General features: G+C 30.7%; 4 protein-coding genes and 1 pseudogene across 4 annotated transcripts; all 5 read left to right on the forward strand.

Annotated features, from left to right (window-relative positions):
* Window positions 1-887: 887 nt before the first annotated feature.
* Window positions 888-4,479, forward strand: LOC125822207 (heat shock factor protein HSF24). The gene is made up of 2 exons (XM_049501589.1): window positions 888-1,557; window positions 3,430-4,479. The coding sequence occupies exons 1-2, from the start codon at window positions 1,354-1,356 to the stop codon at window positions 4,132-4,134; spliced, it is 909 nt and encodes a 302-aa protein (XP_049357546.1). The 5' UTR covers window positions 888-1,353; the 3' UTR covers window positions 4,135-4,479.
* Window positions 4,480-6,042: 1,563 nt separating this feature from the next.
* On the forward strand, window positions 6,043-8,925 carry LOC125822209 (caltractin). The gene is made up of 7 exons (XM_049501590.1): window positions 6,043-6,069; window positions 7,266-7,383; window positions 7,489-7,525; window positions 7,600-7,627; window positions 7,726-7,878; window positions 7,984-8,086; window positions 8,843-8,925. Exons 1-7 carry the CDS (start codon window positions 6,067-6,069, stop codon window positions 8,905-8,907), a joined length of 507 nt encoding a protein of 168 aa, XP_049357547.1. The 5' UTR covers window positions 6,043-6,066; the 3' UTR covers window positions 8,908-8,925.
* Window positions 8,926-11,957: 3,032 nt separating this feature from the next.
* Window positions 11,958-12,750, forward strand: LOC125822073 (ethylene-responsive transcription factor ERF071-like). Its single transcript, XM_049501442.1, has one exon. The coding sequence runs from the start codon at window positions 11,958-11,960 to the stop codon at window positions 12,597-12,599; it is 642 nt and encodes a 213-aa protein (XP_049357399.1). The 3' UTR covers window positions 12,600-12,750.
* A 3,054-nt stretch (window positions 12,751-15,804) lies between these two features.
* Window positions 15,805-19,515, forward strand: LOC125822074 (ethylene-responsive transcription factor ERF109-like). Its single transcript, XM_049501443.1, has 2 exons — window positions 15,805-16,101; window positions 19,153-19,515. Exons 1-2 carry the CDS (start codon window positions 15,805-15,807, stop codon window positions 19,513-19,515), a joined length of 660 nt encoding a protein of 219 aa, XP_049357400.1.
* Window positions 19,516-20,969: 1,454 nt separating this feature from the next.
* On the forward strand, window positions 20,970-21,898 carry LOC125822076 (ethylene-responsive transcription factor ERF109-like; annotated as a pseudogene).
* Window positions 21,899-23,108: the final 1,210 nt, after the last annotated feature.

Here is a 23,108-nt window from a genome sequence, read left to right on the forward strand (position 1 = left end):
ATTTTAAAAAATAAATCTAAACCATCAATATCTGAATAACTATTACGTGTTAAAGAAAGTTCAAGGTTAAGACAATATTTTTTTTAAATTCTCATCATCTAGTGATCTCAATATTTTACCATTAAATGAGAAATCAAAAATATTTTCATATGCTTCAATTGGTCCAAATCTATTTTGAAGTGAAAAAAATAGTTTGATCTACTCTACATATATAAAGCAATCAACTCTAAAAGATTTTTCAAGGGACTTTGTGATTTCGCTATCCATATTTTCATCAAATTATTTCTTACGAAATTCAGGTTTATTTTCATCTCATATGCAATTTCCTTGGTAAAAATCATAACATTCATCGTACATATAATTTATTTTTTTAAAAAATAGAATCTCCAAAATATATAAGGCCCCAAACGATGACTTTAATGACTTAGGAGTTAAGACGGCCTGAGCGTGCAAGCAAATTGGAGTTTGTTAGGTGAGAAAGGAGAAAACTCTATCCACTTGCCAAGTTATAATATTGTCAAAATTTGAATCATACAAAAAAAAAAAAATAGACACTATTTTAAGATTAGTTTGAAAATCCATGACCCAAAAAGATAAACAAAAAAAAAAAAACTAACTTTACCAATTGAAGAATATGAATATGCACCACCTAATTAATTGAATTAAAATTAAACACAAAACACTTATCTATCAATTGTTGGTATCTATCAATTTATTATAGAAAACTTCAATAAAAAAATTAAAATCCATCCTTCACCCACTATTTCCTTCTAGTGCATTTCATTATTTTAATTTTAATTAAAGGAAATAAAAAAAAGGAGGTGACCTGTCACTATGCGACAAAAGCGTGTATTTTCTAAACAATGGGCCCTGCCTTATTAGACTTTGTTCCTCTTCGAAAAGTCTTCTAAATATTTCTAGAACCTCTTAGTAGATTAAATTTGCTATTCTCATTCTTTTTCTCTCTTCCATTTTCAACATTTTTTGTCCATTAAAGTTTTCAAACTTGAAGAAGAGAGAGAGAGAGAGAGAAAAGGCTGAAAATTCAACTTTTAGAGAAAGAAAAGATAGTTATGGTCGTGTTGTTCTTGGTGAAGATTGGCGAAGTTGTAGCCAATGGAAGATTCTAAGATAATCATCAATCGTCCTAAAAATAATATTGTTCATTCTCTAGTCTTTCTTTTCGGTTTCTATTGTTGGGGTTGGGAATTCCTCACTGCCCTTTTGCTTTTCAGTTACTGCTTCTTCTAATTTCCTCTTCTTTTTTTTCCTAATAGAATCTTGTCAATTAATTATTCAAATCCCCAAAGGGTTTTTTTTTTTAAAAATTTGATAGATTTAGAGAAAGAGGGGATGTCGCAAAGAATAGCGCCGGCGCCGTTTCTGTTGAAGACATATCAGTTGGTGGATGATGCGGCAACTGACGATGTGATATCTTGGAATGAAATTGGCACAACGTTTGTGGTGTGGAAAACTGCTGAATTTGCAAAGGATTTGCTGCCCAAATACTTCAAGCACAATAATTTCTCCAGCTTCGTTCGACAGCTTAACACCTATGTACGTCTCTTTTAAATTCTTTCTATTCTTTTGATTTGGTCTTTTAAACAATTACAATTTCTTAGGTTTAGAGTTTAGACAATTCGTAGATAGTTACTCCCAAAATATGTGATGCTTTTAACTTATAATTTTGTTTCAAAATAAGTTATGTTTCACATCAACTATATATTAAGGACGATTTTTTTAATGTTACTTCTATTTAAATAATAACAAAGATAGTTTAACTTCTCTTCTGAAAAAAGAATGACATATTTTTATATTTAAGTGTTCGTTTTATCATTAATGAAATAACTATAACCACACAAACATTCACTCATGATTTAATTTTAAATCATAAGTTTTTAAAAAGCTTGCTTTCAAAAATTGTATCTATATCACATGTATTAAGACAGGTAGGCTATATTTTTTTTAAAATTTTATGTCAAAGTTAACTAAATTACAGAATGGATGGTAGATATGACATATTTTCTATGGTATTTTTATTATGAATAAAGTAAAATTATATTTCATTTTTTTAATTTAGTAATGAATAAAAGATAGTTTCGTATGCTTTCGGGAAGGTTCGAGAAATCTTCTCCGCAGGACGTGAAGTCAATTATCTTATTCTGTAACACATCAAATATTTTCTTTATTTATTTTCCCTTCCTCTCTCTTAGGAATAAAGAAAGATGTTATATTATGCCACCCTCTCGAGGACATAAAGAGCCATATCCTCCCTCTCTTTCATCTCGTGTCTATACTTCAATTATTTTTTAAAATTTTAACAGTAATATTTAACTTTATTGAGTTGAAAATATATTTTGTATATATTAGTTTGATATGAATTTCCGAGAACGAAAAGATCTAACAATCTTTGTACTTGTATGAATTTGTATCGTGCACCTTTCTATCAATTGAACCCTTTCACGTGGTCCTTGGTGATAAGGAAAGATGTAGAAACAGTGCAGTGAATTATCGTTTGGGGATTTTGGATGTCATTTTCCAAAGAAGGTGACAAAAGTCCAATTGGAAACGTGGATTGTATGTGTGTTCCCCATCACAATGTTCTCCGCCTAGTGACCTTGTCCTACTCGTAGCTGGAATTTAGAAATTTATAAATAATGATTCTTTTCATAAAGTTGTAATTTTACAAATTAAATTCATTCTCAAATACTATTTTCTAATTTTTAAAATTATTTTTTTCCCCAACCAAGTATTATTCTTAAATTTTCTAATATCCGCGGGGGAAAAAAAGGTGAATCTTCCTAACAACCCATTTCTAATTGGGCATAACATGACAAAACTATGAAAGAAAAATGTTGTTGGTCAATTTTAGCTGCATAAGTTGGCTTATTAAAGTTATATTCACATCTTCCTAAAGTAATTTAAGTACTCTATTTTTTTTTTAGGCCTTTTGATAGCTGTCTTTTACCTAGTCTAATCCTCTAGAAGCCAAAAGAATACTAGTAATTATGGTTTTAAATTGTTAATAATAAAAAAATTAGAAAAGAGAATAGAGAACTGACTATTGGAATTATACCAAAAAAGCTATTGTTACGGTTTCCCTAAGTACCGGAAAACAATGATTAATGAACTTTTACCCGGTGTTTAATGGAGTGAATATATAGATTTGTTAACCATGGTTAAGTTATGTTATTGCATATTTATACACATGGCATGCGTTTATTGATTTGTTGTTAATATCTGGTATGTGAGTTTTTACCCTCGCTTGGTGCCCACATGCACACATCAAATCCATGTTAAGAAGTGTTAGGTGAAGAGCAACATCTAGTATTACCAAGATAGTTAAGATTATCTATAACATTAGTTGTGGCTATTTCTTTGTCACCAAAAAGTTTGTGCTCATTTTTTCGGCATCCCTTTTCAATGCAGGGTTTTCGAAAGATTGTGCCTGACAAATGGGAATTCGCCAATGAGAACTTCAAAAGAGGACAGAAGGAGCTCCTCACAGCAATACGCCGTCGGAAGACCGTGACATCAACCCCAGCTGGTGGAAAGTCTGTGGCAGCCGGGACTTCAGCATCTCCGGACAATTCCGGGGATGACATAGGTTCAAGTTCAACCTCGTCCCCGGACTCCAAGAACCCGGGATCCGTGGACACCCCGGGAAAGTCGTCCCAGTTCACGGACTTGTCGGATGAGAATGAGAAGCTAAAGAAAGACAACCAGATGCTGAGCTCAGAGCTGGTGCAGGCGAAGAAACAATGCAACGAGTTGGTTGCCTTTTTGAGCCAGTATGTGAAGGTTGCACCCGATATGATCAACCGTATCATGAGCCAAGGAACCCCATCGGGGTCCAGCCTTGAAGAGTTGGTCAAGGAGGTTGGTGGTGTTAAAGATTTAGAAGAACAGGGTAGTTATAATGACAACGATGATAAAGAAGACGATGACGAAAAGGGTGATACTCTGAAACTATTCGGTGTGTTGCTGAAAGAAAAGAAGAAGAAAAGGGGTCCGGATGAGAATATTGATACTTGTGGGGGACGTGGTAAAATGATGAAAACTACTGTGGACTACAATGGTCCTTGGATGAAAATGTCTTCGGCGGCCGGAGAAAGCAGCAAGGTTTGTAACTGAGGTGAAGTTGATGAATGTGTTTTGAGGTTGGAGCAGAGTAAATTAGCTTCTCCCTTTTGATTTAGTAATTTCCTTTGGATTTACAAGTTTGATGTTTATGAATAAAATAAATAGAGAATTTAATTAGTATGAGTAGTAGAGGGGTTAGATTACTGCTAAGAGTAGTAACCCCAACCCCCAACTAGAAATCATATATATTACACATATATACAAAATACTATCAAGTCAGATGCAACTGCTGCAGCCCTCAAGTTTGCTTTGTCTAGTCGAAACTCATCATAATAATAATCGTTCTTGATTTGTGACTTTGGTTTGATATGTATATGCATTTTATCATTATGTTCAGTGTGAAGCATTTTATTTGAGCCGGATGTTTTTTTGAAAAGAGCTTTTTATGTTTTCATAAGACAAGATTGTGTACACATAATTTACTTGTGATATTATATATGCATGATAAGTTTTGTTGTTTTTGTATTTTGTTTGAAGCATAAGTCTTGTCATGGTCTTAATTAATATCATGATATGTGGTGAGGTCGAAATTTGACTTTTTTAGTGTGCAACTGTAGGTTGATTTCATTATAGATAATATGTTCAACTGCTATTGTGGTATCCTGTACTACTCAGACTAATATGTTCAAATGCTTTTCATATATTTGACTTATTCTCTAAACTATTTTCTTCCTGTTACATGTGTGTTTGATGCTTCTTGAAGCTAGGGTTGTCCAGGTATATAGTAGGTTTGATCAAGTTTTTTATTTTGTTTTGATTCAGGTGATGCGAGTCGACTCAATATGATGTTTTTAAAAAATATAAATTAAAGAAAAATTTACGCTTAACATGTGTGTAGCTTAAAATAGTTTTTAAACTTGTAGTTTAGACACTGTAATATTATGTGGCATCAAAACTTTCTATTAAATTTTTTTAATATTGAAATCAAGACTTCCAAATTACAACATAGAAATGTCTAATTCTTCACGGAACATAGAAATAAGTAAATAATTTTGGAAAAAATACATAACTACACATCATTTTTTACCCTATTTTCTATTATTCCCTACCATTTTAAAAAATTACAAAAATCCCTCTTCTTCATAATTTCTCTAACTTCTCCGGATACATCACTATAAACTGTCACCACTAAATTTTTTACTTATTTTAGTAACCAAAAATGGACTTACTATTCTTTATTATTAGGTATATATAACCATGTAAGCCCATATATTTTTCTCCTTGTCTTTTCCTTCATCCTCCTCTGTTTCTCTGTCGCCTTCCTTTGATCTTTTTCTCATTTTTTTCCATTATCAAGCCCTTGATTGTTAGATTTATTTTGAGTTGTTTAGAGTAAGATTGAGCTAATGTCCATTGAAATCCGTTATTGAAGAGTGTTAAAGCTTAAATTTTAAAATTCGATCTATCTCTCAACTCGCAAACATGAATCGTATCGAAGTAAAATATCAAAAAGCTCGAAACATTGAGATCAAGATGAGCTCATATCTCACATTTAGGTCTGTTTAGAGAATAATTTAAAAAAAAATACTTAATTCGTTGAAGAAATGAATTGTTGCAATGTATACCTCTTATATACACTATTTATACAATTTACCTACACCTCAATCAAGATTTTTATTCAAATATTATTCAATATAATTAATTAATACAGTTATATTTTTTTATTATACATTGGAAACTAATCTAATCTAGCGGGTGGATCTTTTAAATTTTTTTTAGCCAGCTGGCTAAATTAGCAAGAAACCAAGAAAATCCTACTCGTACTCAAAATAAATAGTGGTGGCCCATTGGGCGTAACCCGGATCTTCAAGTATTTCCTTCTCTCCAATTAAAATATCAAACGCTCTTCTTCTCTCAGCGTCTCTTCTGTTTGCATTACATCTGACAAAGGAGACAACAGATACAGATTTCCCAATATAAATTATGGTAAATCTTCTTTATAATTTCTATTTCAAAAAATAAAATATGATTTTTTCCCCTCCATTGATGTCATGTTTTATTAATCACAAATATTAGATCATCTTCATGCGTTTGCAAAGTGGGCATATTTTATGCAATTTAATATTCTCTATGTTTGCTGATTAAAAACAAAACCCCCAAAATATATAAAATTATGAAAAACTAGATGAATCAATGTCAATTACTCATTTAGAAGGGAAGATAGGAAATATTTTTAATGTCCTTCGACTGAGATAATTTGATGATTATTGATTTTGTTTTTAGGATTTTTGGGTGCAAATATCTGTTTATTTATATTTTGCTTGTTATTGACCAAGAACATCTTTTGATCAGTTTATGTTGACCAAAATCTGACTTATCCTGGTCAATTTTCTTACTATAGTGAAGATATTTTCTTATGAGATTATGACTTGGAAATTTATGATTCAGAAAACTGTCCCTACTGTGACACAACAATGCGGAATTTTGCTGATTGCTATATTAATTTTGTTGATCTCATTAGTTAGAGACTCTTTTGGCAAAGGTTTACACATCTGCTTTCTTTTCTTTATGTCGCTTTCCCTATCTTTGGTTAGGGTCAACGTAATTCGATTAAACCGCTTGGATTTTTTTTCCCTGATGGTCAACGTATCACCTATTCTTCCCACATTTTGACTTGTCTTTCTTCTGACTTTTTTTAGTAGATAAGATTAGGATGAAAGGTTTCTTTTCTCTTCTCTTCACTGGCTTGCTCTTTCAAATGAAATTTTGGCTGGCAGTAGTACAATTGGGAGAGCCTGGGGAGAAATAGTTTAGTTGTAAGATTGTAACACATGATTTGTGGGTTAGGCACACGTCTCAGATTTGAACTCTTTAACATTAAAAAAAAAACTGAGTAGTATTTAAGGGAGATATATCTTTTAGAGTTTACCCTAAGATGGTTTATTTAGATGGAGAGCTTTATGCTATGGCTGATTACACGAGCAATATTATTGTAAATTGATGGATGAATTCGTGGAAGATGCCAATGTGTTAAACTATGTTGTGGTTTTACCTGTAGATCTTATGATTTTTCATGTATTATTACACATTTCAAATGAAAGTACAATCTCATTTCATATTTTTGTCTTTTTACTTGGGAACAAACTGTATTTTGCCTACCTGTGTATCTATCTTATCATCAGGCAAGCGTAAGTAGAAAGATCTCAAGAAAGGAGACTAGAAACCGTCACCCTGGGTTGACGCAGCAAAAAAGGCAAGAGATCAAAGAAGCATTCGAGCTCTTTGACACCGATGGCTCTGGTATGGAAGTGTTTCTATCCTAATACATATTTTTGCCTGTGTTTAACAGATTTTTGTACGCGTTCTCTTAAATGTAGTATTTTTTTCCTAACTCCTACTGTTCAGGAACTATTGATGCCAGTGAGCTGAATGTTGCTATGAGGTTTGGTAACTTCTTTTCTGAAGTTAAATCAATCTAATTAGTTCTTTTACACAGTTATGTAACTTCTATTGCAGGGCCCTTGGATTTGAAATGACAGAGGAGGTAATTTTTCAATCCCATTGAATCCTTCTAGTTTACGTCTTCTTCTGGATCATGATTAATAATGTTACGTACATGTCCAACGGACCTTTTGTTTTCAGCAAGTTGAGCAGATGATTGCTGATGTTGACAAGGATGGTAGTGGTGCAATCGATTTCGATGAATTTGTACACATGATGACTGCCAAAATAGGGGAGAGGGACACTAAAGAGGATCTCGCGAAAGCATTTAACATACTAGACCAAGATAAAAATGTAAGTTGTCCACAGAGTTTTGAATCGTGCTCCACCAATCCCTTGGGAATTTCTCGGCTATAGAAAGTATGTAAGGCCTTATAATAATCTATCTTGAGAATGCAGGGGAAAATATCTGCTGCTGACATTCAGCAAATTGCCAAGGAGTTGGGAGAAAATTTCAGCGCAAAAGAAATACAAGAGATGATAGAGGCAGCAGATCGTGATCGTAAGTTCATTTCTCTCATGCCCCTACATTCTTCCTTAAATTTATCGTTTCCAGTTGGATGAATCCATTTTTAAAGTATACTTTGGGTCATCTTTATACGAGCAACTTTCACATATAGCAAATATAAAAAATCATATTTGTATGTTATAACTATAGTTTGTATAATGGTGCAGCTATGAAGCATCAGATTGTATAACTCGCTGGCAGGAGCTTCAGATTTGTATACATTTGTATATAAATCGCTGGCAGCTTCTCGGTTGTATAAATCGTTGGCAGCCTCTCAATTAAATTTTATGTGTTTGTATATCTGCATAAAATTTGAATTTGTATACAATTAAATCGAAATAAAACATTTGTATATCAAATCTCTCTCTTGCTTTATACAACACAAATTATACATTGTAATTTGTATAATCTGTGTTTGTATTAAGCGAGAAAGAGAGAGGCAAAAGAGAACTGGCAGGGGAAGATCTGTATTTGTATAATTATAAGTGTATAGGACAAAAATATATGTATTCATATTTGTATATACAGTTTTCTCTCGCTTTATACAAACACAAACATATTTTATAAATTTGTGTTTGTATAAAAGCGAGAGAGGCGAGGGAAAGACTGCGAGAGTGGCAAGTGAGAAACCTAGGGAGAGAGGCGAATGACAACTGTTTGCTACGGGCTACAATTAAATCAAACTATGGTTATAACATTTAATTTGAATTAATAGTTTGCTATTTTATACAAATTTTCCTTTTTATACAGGTGATGGAGAAGTAAGTGCGGAAGAGTTTATGAGGATCATGAGGAAAACCAGCTTCGCAAACTAGTAGTACAAAATCATATTTGTGAAGTTAAAAAAGCTTCTTTTTTTTCTTCTTTTTTTTACAAGTTGCTTGTCATTCTCTTTTTCACTTATCATATCTCTGTCTGCTCTGTCTTGTATTGTATATATATATATACACACACATTTATAAACAGGCTATTTTTTCCCACTGAATGAATGAAAGAAAACAAGTATTACTATTGAAACTTAAAGGGAGTGTTATCCTTGCATTTGCACAGCTACATTTTTGTACATAAAATTGATGATACATAAAAGAAGTTCTTAATGTGATGAACAAACAATGCAGAAGAAAGATATGCACGGCAAGTATAGCCAGATTAAGAAGAGTTTGAGTTAAAACTTAAAAGTGCAATTAGACGTGATTGCCAGCTTTATACAATTTAGATTTCTAAAAATAAAATTTCAAGAGAAGAGTATGATATATGAGATATTACATTTTAAATAACCAAAGTAGGATTATTTTAATAGAGAACGGTTACCGAACTACTATGTGATAAAAGGTAGTAACAGGATATTAAACAAAGTCAAATACAAATTCTACGATGTAGTTATAAGGCCATCAACATTATAATACTGGAAAGAAACCACATGATTCTAAGGTATTTTTAACGGTATTATACTTGTTTAGTTTGTGCCTCAGAAAAGTATGCTTCAAAAATATTCTATCCGGTAAATATCATTATTATAAATATCAGATAAAACATGCAAATAGAGGCGAACCCAAAGATGAGAGGAGCAGTAGATTGAGATTCGATATACGTTCATTTCTCAAGGTATATAAATATATATACCAGATACAAAAGTCCGCATCCAATAGATATTACTTTATTTATTTTAATTTATGTGACACATAAAATTAGGAGAATTACTAAATTTTTAAACATTTTTTGTTGTTAATTATTTTTATAATATTTTTAACGTACTTTTCATACAACATTTGTGGCACATGTGATATTTTCTTTATTATTGTAATTTATAATACTTTTAACGTAATTTTCAAATAATATAAGTTATTAACTCTGTCACAACTTATGCAACACATGTGATATTTTGAAGTCAACCAAATTTTTAGTATGTTTATTTTTTAAGTATTTTAAGTTTTAATTATTATGACTTATAGTGCTCTTAATTAACATAATTTTTAAATAATATATGTTATTTTCTGTTTCCAAATTTATGTTGCACAAGTGAAATTTTGAAAGTTAAGCAAATTTTTAATATGTTTTTAAATATTTTAAGTTGTGATCTATAGTACTTTTTAACTTAATTTTCGAATAATCTATGTTACTCATTCTATCCCAACTTAAAATTTTGTACTCAACCAAATTTTTAGTACGTTTTTCAAATATTTTAAGTTGTTAATTATTGTGATCTTAATGTAATTTTCAAATAATATATGTTACTTCCTCAGTCCCATGTATGCAGGTGAACTTTCGAGTTGACCAAATTTTTAATATGTAAGTTGATTTTTAGTATTATTTTTGAAAATACATAACATATAAAAAAGAAAAAGGACAAATAAATTAAAATGGATAAAATATTAAATAAAATATAAATAAAGAAAGTTGAAGGATCGGAGAAGGGTAAACGGTCAATTGACTGGCTGACCTTAGGCTCCTCAACATTGGCTTCTAATATATAGTAAATTTTTTCAAAGTTAACTAGTGCGCATGTACTCAAATCATTCCACATAAATTCGTCTCTGTTTCAAAATAAAATTAATCCTGGTATATAAAAAGAAATATTAAATATATACATAACATTTATAAATTGAGTCGTATAACAGTAACCTCTGTTAGTTAAAGTTGAGAGGCTTTTAGGCCTCCTTCCAGAACCTTCGAGGATTAGATCTGTCGTAATTCCTAAATACGAGAATGTTGCATTATCAAATGCATATATGCATACAAGAATCACAATGTACTCTGAGTTTTATGAAATACAGCGGACTGAACTTTTACGTGGCCAAAAACGCCGTCAGATGGAGGCACAAATGGCATACAGACTGACTCACCGCGTGTGCACGCAGTTATTGATTCAGCAGTATACACAGCCAATCAAAATTAAATCGATCGACTATTTTAGTATAGATATAGAGTTTGTCTTATATACATTATTATTATTATTTTAGTATAAAAAAAAATCATATTCTCCATCGGGATACGTTTGCCTTCCAGAACCTTCGATGATAACATGTTCTAATTCCTACATAAGAGGCTGTTGCGGTGTCAAGTGCGTATTTGCCATAAAATGTAGTTTGAAATTTATGAAAGAGCCACGACAACTCAGCACAGCGGACTGAACTTCCTCAGTGTTACGCCGTCAGATGGTGCACAAATGGCATACAGACTGACTCACAGCGTGTGCATGCACTTAGTGATTCAGCACCTTACATAGCCAACCAAAACTAAATCAAAATAGAGTTTGCCTAATATTAAACATTATTATTACCAGGAGTACTTAAAATTAATATTACTATTCCTGGTTGGAAATTTTTTCATAATTTAAAAAAGTTTAAACAAATAAATTATTACTTAGGACTTTTTTTCGTATTTATCCTTCAGATAATGAAGTTTTTTATTACTTTTTTTTTAAATAGACTAATTTAAAATTAATTAAAGGAGTAATAAAAATAATAAAAAATATATTTTATTTATGTCTAAATTTTTTATTTAAAGACTATATCATGCCCCCAACAATTTAATTAATCTAAAATTTACTAGAAATATAAAGTTCAATTTTTGGATGCTTTTGTAAAGCTCCTAAAGTTCTAAGTTCTTTCCAAAACCTACGAAGATATTTTTTTTAGTAACTATAGAATGTACGAATTTGCTTTGCTGCTAAGTGGAAAGATCCATTTGCTCATTAATTACGTGGCATATATATAAGTCAACCTCGTGTGCATTCAGTGTTCCAGCTCACCCCACCCCAGCCACATATCCATAAACGAAATCTATAAATAAGCTATCAACTTATCCATGTCAACTCATTACTACTACAGCAAATTTCTTATTTTTTGGGGAAAAAAAAAAAAGAATGGGTAGTATTTTCTGTCAAGATTGTCAACTTCGAGAGAATCAATGTTATACACACAAGCTGACTCAAAACCAAGAATATGACTACATGGTGTCAGCTCTCCGACATGTTGTCTCCGGCGCCGGCGATGCTGCTCAGCTTTTGTTGGAAGTTCAAAATGCGAGTGGTGGTTCAGCCACGTCAGCTAATTTAATGCCACGTAGGAGCATTGATGTGAAGTTAGAGAAGGGTAAGAAGAGGAGAAGGAGAAATACGAAGAAGGAATTTAGGGGAGTTAGACAAAGACCATGGGGAAAATGGGCCGCAGAGATACGTGACCCGCACCGAGCCCAACGAGTTTGGCTCGGTACTTTTATTACTGCCGAAGATGCTGCTAGAGCTTATGACAAAAAAGCTATAGAATTTAGAGGTGAAAAGGCGAAAACCAACTTTCCTATCACAGAATATGCTGCTGCTGCCATTAATGACGAGATTAACAAGTTGCCAACTGTAGTAATGGAAGAAGAGAGAGAATTATTAGTACAAGTCCTTCATGGTGAAAATAGTAGTAGTAGTATGCAAAATGGTGATGACGACGACTTTTGGGAGACATTAGAAGATGATGGACTTGTAAAGCGGATCACACAAGATATGTTCTTCTGATCCTCTATTCGGCTTAATTAGTTTTTTTGTCTGAAAATATCTTTATTCTTTGGTTTGTTTGTCGTTTTCTTCAACTTCTTTTGAGTGGCTACTGAGGAGTGGTAGGAAATATCTTGTACTAGTGTTGAGTAATAATAATAATGTACTCAAGTGTTAAGAGACTGCAATCATATATATACAAATATATAGTTTATATATTAAATATTATGCGTTAAATACATAAAATAACTTTTTTATGATTCGAGGTTATCTGATAAAATTTGATGATTATTTGTCGGATAAAAGAATTTATTACCCTTGTTTCTTAAAAAAAAAATATACATATTCTATAGAGATGCCCCCATCGGTTTTTTTCTTAATTTCCTAAATTTGCCTGACTATAACATAGTGTTCTTTATAACAATAACATGCTTTAAAAATATTAATCAATTAGCTAGATGTCATCATAGAACTTTATTCTATCTCATCTCCTTCAACAAATAACCCTTGATAGAGGCTTTTACGTTTTCCTTCCAGAACCTTCGAGGATGACATGTTCTACTTCCTAAATACGAGAATGTTGCGGTGTCAACTGCATATTTGCCTACGAACTTTTTTTTTTTGGTTTCTCACCTGGTGTTCGGAGTCCACATTAGAGCTCCGATTAATTCAAATTGCCCTCTTCAGGTCCATTCGGGGGTGGCGCTCCCAACAAGATTTTCTTCATATCTAAGGCTTGAATCCAATACTTCTGATTAAGGGTGATGCACTCCCACCAGTGAACCACAACTCATGTTGGTCATATTTGCCTACGAACTGCTAATTAAGAATCACAAATTAGTCTGATTTTTATGAAAGAGCCACGTCAACTCAGCACAACGGACTGAACTTCCTAGGTGTTACGTGGCCCAGCAAAGCCGTCAAATGGAGGCACAGATGGCATAAAGTATGGCTCACCACGTGTGGATGCAATTAGTGATTCAGTAGCTTGCCCAGCCAACTGAAGTCCATAACTAAATCGAGTATTTAAGTACCCTCTGTCTTATAGCATTATATTATGTCTGTATTAATTGATTATCTTAGTTTAAAATAATGTCTAATATTAGTTGTTCACCTTATTAGATCAAGAAAAAAATTAATTAAAAGTTTCATATATTACCCTTACAATAAATATTTTTTAAAGTGTTCACATTTATTTGTAAAATTCTCAAGAAGTTTATTAAGATGTAAAAAATTATCTTCTTATGTGTGATTCTTTACTATGTGTGTACAAAAGAAAATGATCAACTAATATGGAATAAAGGGAGTATTATAATACTTAAAATTAATTTAAAATCCAAATTACAACTCCCTCTATGTTAAATAAATTGTTTGAAAAAAATTTCAAAGTTAAAAAATAAGTGAATTATTGATTTTTCTTTTTTTATTTATCTTTCATTTAATGAGATTTTTTAACTATTTCATATTTTTTAAGATTATAATTTAAAAAATATATATTTAAAAAAACAACATATATCTAAAATATTTTTCTTAATAGAGTACACAATAATTCATTTAATATGTAGCAGAGGGCAGCTGAGGGAATAGTACTTTTTTTTGGGGTTAGTATTAGAAATATAGAGCAATTCGGAGTAGTAGTTATCTCCGAATGAAGGAAGCTTCTATATATAGAAAGTCCTAAGTTCTTTCTAGAACTTACGAATTTAGTGACTACAGAACCTACGAATATGTCACATGGGCCAATTTTTCGCAAAATAGCCACGTGGAGTAATCAGAGTTGCTCATTACGTAGCCTACATATGAGTTAACTTGGTGTGCAGTATGTGTACCAGCTCACTCCACTGAAGCCACATATACCCAAAACAAAATCAATAAATGAGCAGACAGTAGTTCTCTGATCCTACACTATATTTTACTCTCTAAATATAAAATATTTTATTTTTTGGATAATCAACTCCAATTTAATTTTCTATTTTACTCTCTAAAAAAGAATTTTTCTCTCTCTTTTAATATTATATTATTATTTCTATTTCATTCTTATTTCATAATATAAATACTTTATTTCTTTTTCCCAATAATTACTTTATATAATTTTCATGTTATATAAAATTTTATTTTTTCAATTTTTTTGTTTAATATAAAATTATGTTTTATTCTAAATTTTTAAATAACATAAATTGTAAGAAAATATTATATAATATACAAATTAATGGACAAATTTAAATAAAAGTGAAACACAATTACATACACTCAATTTTCAAAATTATTACGTTGCTCCCATAAATGCTCTATTAATGCATTACGGAGTTCAAAATGAACATTTTGTCCTTAATTTTTTTTTATGTCTAGCTAAAAATTGTTCAAACCGGAGATTTTCATCTACCACCATTTCTGTCGTTGGAGTTGGAGTCTCTACGACATCTTGAATTGGTGCATTAAGTTCATATTCATCCTCAATTATCATGTTGGACAGTATAATACATGTAGTCATTATATCATGTAGCACTTTCCTTCTCCAAAAACGTGACGACCCTGCTATAATTGCAAAACGTGATTGCAAAATTCCGAATGCACGTTCAACATCTTTTCGGCATGATTCTTGTTTCATTGGAAATTAATTATTATGTTATGTATTGTATTGTATTTTATCTTGTATTTAAATTATTATGTCATGTATTGTTTTGTTATCTTGTATTTAAATTATCATATTATGTATTGTATTTTTGAATTAAATTTTTCATCTTATCATTTTAATTTTGTGTATTCTTTATAGTGAAAATTAATAGTAAAATCAAATTATATTATTGACGAAAATTAGAAAAAATTAAAATACTATTTATTCGGGATGAAAGTAGTATATATTAAATAATATGTTCTTAAAAATATTATATTACATTTAAAAATAGTTATGAATATTAGATATTTAATTAATGACATTATTTATAAAATAATATGTTAATTAGAAAGTAATAAAAATAATAATAAAATATTTAAAAAGTGAAATAGAGTGTGAATAGTAGTTCTCTAAACTATTATTCACCTCTCTAAATATGAAGAATAGAGAGTGATATTGAGATGGATTGGAGATTTGGAGTGCGCATTCTCTATTTTACTCTCCAAATATAGAGAATTAGGAGTAAAATAGAGGTAAATTGTAGATAGTCTTATATATCCATGTCAAATCATTAACAACTACAAATAAATTCAGCTTATTTTAGAAAAAAAAATGAATAGATTCCGTCAAGATTCTCTACTTCAAGAAAATGACTGTTATACCCTCGCACACAATTTGACTGAAAATCAAAAACTTTACTACATGGTGTCAGCACTCCGACATGTTGTCTCTGGCGTCGGCGACGGCCGAGCGGACGGCGAAGCTGCTCAGCATTTGTTGGAAGTTCAAAATGCTAGTGGTGGTTCAGCCACGTCAGCTAATTCGATGCCACGTAGGAGCGGCATTAATGTGGAGTTGGGGAAGGGGAAGAAGAGGAGAAGGAGGAATACGAAAAAGGAATATAGGGGAGTGAGACAAAGACCATGGGGAACGAGTTTGGTTGGGTATTGAGCAACTTTCACATATAGCAAATACAAAAATTATATTTGTATGTTATAAGTATAGTTTGCATAATTGGGCTCAATAACAAATATAAATATGTATATTTCGCTATACATATACAAAAGAAAGCAGTTGTATATAATCTGTTTCTGTTTCAGTATACATATACAAAAGATCAATTGTATAATCTATATTTGTATAAATGGAGAAAGAGAGAAAGACAAAAGAAAACTGGGCAGAGAAATATGTGTATTGTATAATTATAACTGTATTGGACGAAGATATATGTATTTGCATGTGTATATACAATTTTCTCTCGCTTTATACTAACATAAACACAATTTATACATTTATGTTTGTATAAGCGAGAGAGGTGAGGGAGAGACTGGCGAGCGAGATCTGGGAGAGTGACGAGCGAGATCTGGGAGAGGGGAACGAAAATATACGTATATATACAATTTTCTCTCATTTTATACATTTGTGTTTGTATAAAAGCGAGAAGACGAGAGATAGAACGAGAGTGGCGAGCGAGATTTACCATGAGAGAGGTGAAATAACAACAGTTTGTTATGGGGTACAATTAAATCAAACTATGTTTATAACATTTAATTTAAATTAATAGTTTACTATTATATACAATTTTCCCTACTTTCATTACCGCCGTCAAATGGTGCACCTATTTTGAGACATATGTGATGATTATTTTCTTTTACATTTTTCCTTATTCTTCATCTTTTATCTCTTTTGGTGGTTGTTTTTTTTGTCTTCTGTAGTCTGATTTTGCAGGAGAGATCTATGATGAAGATTGTTAGATATTTTTGTGCAGTTCGATTTTATAAGGTAAAACTATTTGATGCTCCTAATATAGTGATCACTTTTTCTCTGTTGCAATTATACATTCAATATTATTATTTTTAAATTCATGATAATATGAATCATGAATATTTTTAGAAAAAATTAAAATTGTTTGATTTTTTCTCTTTGCTTCTTTTTGTAGTTTATAAAGATTATTTTTTTCTTTATATTGTTGTTTTTGGAGCATTAGATTATGTTATGTTGATAACAAAATTCTTCCTTTATTTTTAACTCATAATTAAATGTTCTTTAAAGGTTTTTATTTGATTAGTTAACTTCATTTTTATATATTTTTTTGTTGTTATCGTATGGTTGACTTATTTTGTTTTCATGTCAGGATATTTTTGAAAATAGTAGCTGAAAAGAAAATCAACACATACATGTATGCTACTCAATAAAACATGTATATATAATTTTGTAGTCATGTAAATCCATTTTAATAATTATTATGATGGATCATGAGAATGTAAAGTTAATTCATAGTTTTTAAAATATTGTGTAATTTATAAAAAAAATGTGTATTGATATGGGAACTTTGAAGTTTTCATATTTTTATTTTTTTATTTTTTATTAATATTAATATTGGATGTTCTCAAGTTTTTGAGATTTTCAGAGATCACTATTACAATCTGTTTGATCAAAAATTAAAATACAAAAGTATTTGTTTAGGATAAAAATGATTTAGTAAATTCATTCTCTCTCAATCTACTTTCTTCTTATTTATCTTTCTATTTTCTCTTCTTTTTTTTTGACAATTTTTCTGTTTATTTATTACTTATTATTGTACAAAAATAAATGTATCAGTTACTGCTCCTCCATTAATTCATATTTTTTAATATAAAAATTTAAGTGTCTTTATTTTCCATACCTTAGTGACTTTTGGTGATCATAACTCCTAAATTATATTAATAATCATGTTCATGATATCATTTGCTAATTCATATTATTGTCCTATAAATAGAGGCATTATAAAAATAATTATAAAAAAATGATCGAATATTATATATTAAAAACAAAAAAATAATTTCCTTAACTCTTTTTTTTTTAGAAATTTTTTAAATTCCATCATTTAATTTTCTCAATAACAAGTTTATGTTAAAAGTGTTAAAAAGGATCATATATATAAATTAATTTTCTTTTTAACAACATAAATGGGGTGTAAATAAGGATACTAAGAATCATATCTTTTTCTTTTTTCTTTTTATCAAAATAAATGTGTATATATGATTAATGTGTTAATAAATTTATTATTATTGAAAGTAGTTTCTTTTATTTTTTCTACATTAAAGAATGACTTATCCTTTGGAGAGTTATTACTCCAATTTATTTTTATTTTTATATCATTTATACAAAAAGAACGTCATGTAATTTATGATCGAATAGATTTAATAGTGTCAACTAAAGCTTTTCATATCAACGTTTATAGTTTCACCTGTTTTTATTAGTATGGAATTTTTTTTTGTGAAGAAGTAATATCAATGTCGTATTTTAATGTGTGTTTCTCTCTTTTATTATTAATAGTGAAATTAATTCTTTAAAAATATGTTAAAGTTATTTTATAACCACGCAAAGCGCGTTCAAATACACTAGTTTAAAAATATAAAGTTCGATTTTTGGATGCTTTGTTACCTTCGAATGTAAAGCTCCTAATGTTCTATTTTCTTTCCAAAAAAAACGTACGAAGATATTTTTTTTAGTAACTATAGAACGTGCGAATATGCTTTGCTGTTTCGTGGTAAGACCCGGTTGCCTGTTTTGACTGTAAATAAAACAGATTTGCTCATTAAGTCAACCTCGTGTGCATTCAGTGATCCAAAAGTCAAAAGGAAATTTATAAATAAGCTCACAACTTATCATTACTGCTACAACAAATTTCAGGAGTATTACTTCTTATTTTAGGGGTAAAAAGGAAGAATGACTACTATTTTCTGTCAAGAGAATGAATGTTATACCCTCGCACACAAACTGACTCAAGACCAAGAAAATTACGACATGGTGTCAGCTCTCCGACATGTTGTCTCCGGTACCGGCGATGGTAGGGTGAACGATGAAGCTGCTCAGCTTTTGTTGGAAGTTCAAAATGCATTTAGTGGTTTGCCACGTAGGAGCAACATTGATGTGGATTTAGAGAGGGGGAAGAAGAGGAGGAGAAATACAAAGAAGGAATTTAGGGGGGTTAGACAAAGACCATGGGGAAAATGGGCCGCTGAGATACGTGACCCGCATAAAGCCCAACAACTTTGGCTTGGTACTTTTGTTACCGCTGAAGATGCTGCTAGAGCTTATGACAAAAAGGCTATAGAATTTAGAGGTGAAAAGGCTATAACCAACTTTCCTATTACAGAATATGCTGATGAGTTTAACAAGTCGCCAACTGTAGTAATGGAAGAATTAATACAAGTCATTAATGGTGTTGAGGTGGCTGTTAATGGTGAAAATAGTATGCAAAATGGTGATGAGGACGACGACTTTTGGGAGACGTTAGAAGATGATGGACTTGTCAAGCGGATCAATATGTTCTTCTGATCCTCTCTCTATTTTTGGGTCTGAAAATATCTTTATTCTTTGGTTTGTCTGACGTCGTTTTCTTCAACTTTTTTTAAGTGGCTACTAAGGAGTGGCAGGAAATATCTTGTATTATTGAGTAATAATGTACTCAAGTGTTAAAGAGGCTGCAATCAAATCATATATAGAGTTTATATATTAAATATTATGCGTTAAATACATAAAAAAGCTTTTTCTATGATTCGAGGTTAAAATTTGATAATTAATCATTTTGAGCTTGTCAAATTAGTGACACTATAATATATTTTATTTTATTTCAAGAGATAATGATATACTTATCATTTTAAAATCCTAAATTTGCGTGACTATAGCATAGTGTTCTTTATAACAATAACATACTTTAAAAATATTAATCAATTAGATGTCATCATAAAACTTTATTCTATCTCGTCTCCTTCAATAAGTAACCCTTGATAAAGGCTTTCCTTCCAGAACCTTCGAGGATGACATGTTCTACTTCCTAAATACGAGAATGTTGCGGTGTCAACTGCATATTTGCCTACGAACTACTACTAATTAAGAATCACAATTTAGTCTGATTTTTATGAAAGAGACACGTCAACTCAGCACAACAGACTGAACTTCCTAGGTGTTACGTGGCCCAGCAAAGCCGTCAAATGGAGGCATAGATGGCATAAAGTCTGGCTCACCACGTGTGGATGCAATTAGTGATTCAGCAGCTTACCCAGCCAACCGAAGTCCGTAACTAAATCGAGTATTTAAGTATACCCTCTGTCAGCTCTATATTATTGATTGATTATCGTACTAAAACTAATTGTTTGTTCACCTCATTAGATAAAAAAACATTAATTAAAATTTTCATGTATTATTCTTACAATTATTTTTCTTAAAAAAATATTCACGTTTATTTGTAAAATTTCAAAGAAGTTTTTTAAGATGTAAATTAGTAAATTAATCTTCTTATTTATGATTCTTTAATATGTGTATAAAGAAAATGATCAACTAATTAATATGGAATGGAGGAGTATTATAATACTTAAAATTGATTTAAAGTCCAAATTACAACTCCCTTCATTTAAAGTTCAAAAATAAGTGAATTATTAATTTTTATTTTCTTATTTACCCTTCATTTAATGAGATTTTTTAAAATTATAATTTTAAAAAATATATTTGGAAAAAGTAACATATATCTGAAATATTTTTCTAATAGAGTACACAATAATTCAATTAATATGGAGCAGAGGGCTGAGGGAATAGTACTTTTTTTTGGGGTTAAAATTAAGGAATTGTACTTAGAATCACTATTTATAAAATTTATTATTAGAAATATAGTCCAATTCGGAGTAGTAGTTACCTCCGAATGAAGGAAGCTTCCATCTATATATAGGAAGTCCTACGTTCTTTCCAGAACTTACGAAAGATATTTTTTTTAAGTAACTACAGAACCTACGAATATGTCAGATGGGCCAATTTTTCCCAAAATAGCCACGTGTAGTAATCAGAGTTGCTCATTACGTGGCCTACATATGAGTTAACTTGGTGTGCAGTAAGCGTTCCAGCTCACCCCACCGCAGCCACATATACCCAAAACGAAATCTATAAATAAGCACACAACTACAACAAATTTCAGCTTATTTTATTTCAGAAAAAGATTCTATCAAGATTCAAGAAAATGACTGTTATACCCTCGCACAAAATTTGACTGAAAATCAACAACTTTACTACATGTTGTCAGCTCTCCGACATGTTGTCTCCGGCGACGGCGACGGTGAAGCTGCTCAGCTTTTGTTGGAAGTTCAAAATGGTAGTGGTGGTTCATCCACGTCAGGTAATTCAATGCCACGTAGGAGTATTAATAATGTGGAGTTGGGGAAGGGGAAAAAGAGGAGAAGGAGGAATACGAAAAAGGAATTTAGGGGATGGGGAAAATGGGCCGCAGAGATACGTGACCCGCACCGAGCACAACGAGTTTGGCTTGGTACTTTCATTACTGCGGAAGATGGTGCTAGAGCTTACGATAAAAAAGCAATAGAATTTAGAGGTGAAAAGGCTAAAACCAACTTTCCTATTACGGAATATGCTAGCTGCTACTGCGGTTAATGATGAGATTAACAAGTTGACAACTGTAGTAATGGAAGAAGAGAAAGAATTATTAGTATAAGTCCTTAATGGTGAAAATAGTAGTAGTAAAATGGTGATCATGACGACGACTTTTGGGAGACGTTAGAAGATGATATATAGACTTGTCAAATGGATCACACAAGATATGTTTCTCTGTATGAAATTATCTTTATTTCTTTGGGTTGTTTTTTCGTTTCCTTCAACTTCATTTGCGTGGCTACCAAGGAGTGGTAGGCAATATCTTGTACACTCTAGTATTTAGTAATGTACTCAAGTGTTAAAAGAGGGTGCAATCATATTATTATATTTAAAAAAATAATATAATCTAATTTGATTACTTGGTACAAATTTTAAGAATATTTTTTGAAAAAATTCTAATGGTTTTAAATACACAAAAGTACTTTTCTAGCTATTTATCAAGTTTATGCGATATGACTACTATATATATATAGAATATTTTTTGAAAAAATTCTAATGGTTTTAAATACACAAAAGTACTTTTCTAGCTATTTATCAAGTTTATGCGATATGACTACTATATATATATATATATATATATATACTAGTAAAATTACCATTTAATATGACGAAATTTATAAAATAATACTTAAAACTATTAGTCATTAAAACTAAAACATTATATTATCTTACATACAAGATTATATAGTAACAAACATTAATAATGTAGTGAAAAATGAAAATTATTACATCTTATCATTTATCATTAATAACATAAGCATAAATTAATGACTGTAAAAATACATACCAGGATCTGTAACATAAGCAATGGTGTTAGTGAGCCACACAACAGGAGCAAAGTACACAAATATTTAATTGTGAAGAAGAAGAAGAAGTGATTCAGAATTTTCGTTGTTTTAAAATGAGAGGAAAATCATCTATTTATAGACAACAAAGCGTAGTACAAACAAATGTTTAGTGTGCCTAATAAAAAATGTTACAACTATTTGGAAAAGTTGTAACCCTTCGAAAAGGTCACAACCTTTCATAAAAGTTATAGTTTTTCATAAAAGTCGAAACTCTTCATTAAAGTTGCAACTTTTCATAAAAATCATAACTTTTCATAAATGTCACAACTTTTCATGAAAGGGAAAGGCTAGTTTTAGAAATAATTAATAAATTAAAAGGGAATTATGGTTTGTGATGGCGCCACGTAGACGGGCCTAAGGTTCTCTTTATATATATATACTTATTTATACACGCTATCTTAGATTAAAATTTTAATATTATTTTAATCTAACACCTAAAATTTGTAAAGTTAATAATATTTATGTGTATTCACTTAATATATAATTTGATAATTTACTATCGAAAAAATGCATACATATAACTAGGGGTGTTTACGATTTGAAAAAAAAGTCGATCCAAATAAAAAAATAAACCAAATCGATTAAATAAATTGCTTTTATTTGGGTTGGGTTTTATTTGGTTCTAGATTTTTAAAAATAGATAAT

The sequence above is a fragment of the Solanum verrucosum genome, unplaced genomic scaffold (assembly GCF_900185275.1).
Source record: "Solanum verrucosum unplaced genomic scaffold, falcon-dt-bn FXZP01000103.1, whole genome shotgun sequence".
NCBI lineage: Eukaryota > Viridiplantae > Streptophyta > Magnoliopsida > Solanales > Solanaceae > Solanum > Solanum verrucosum.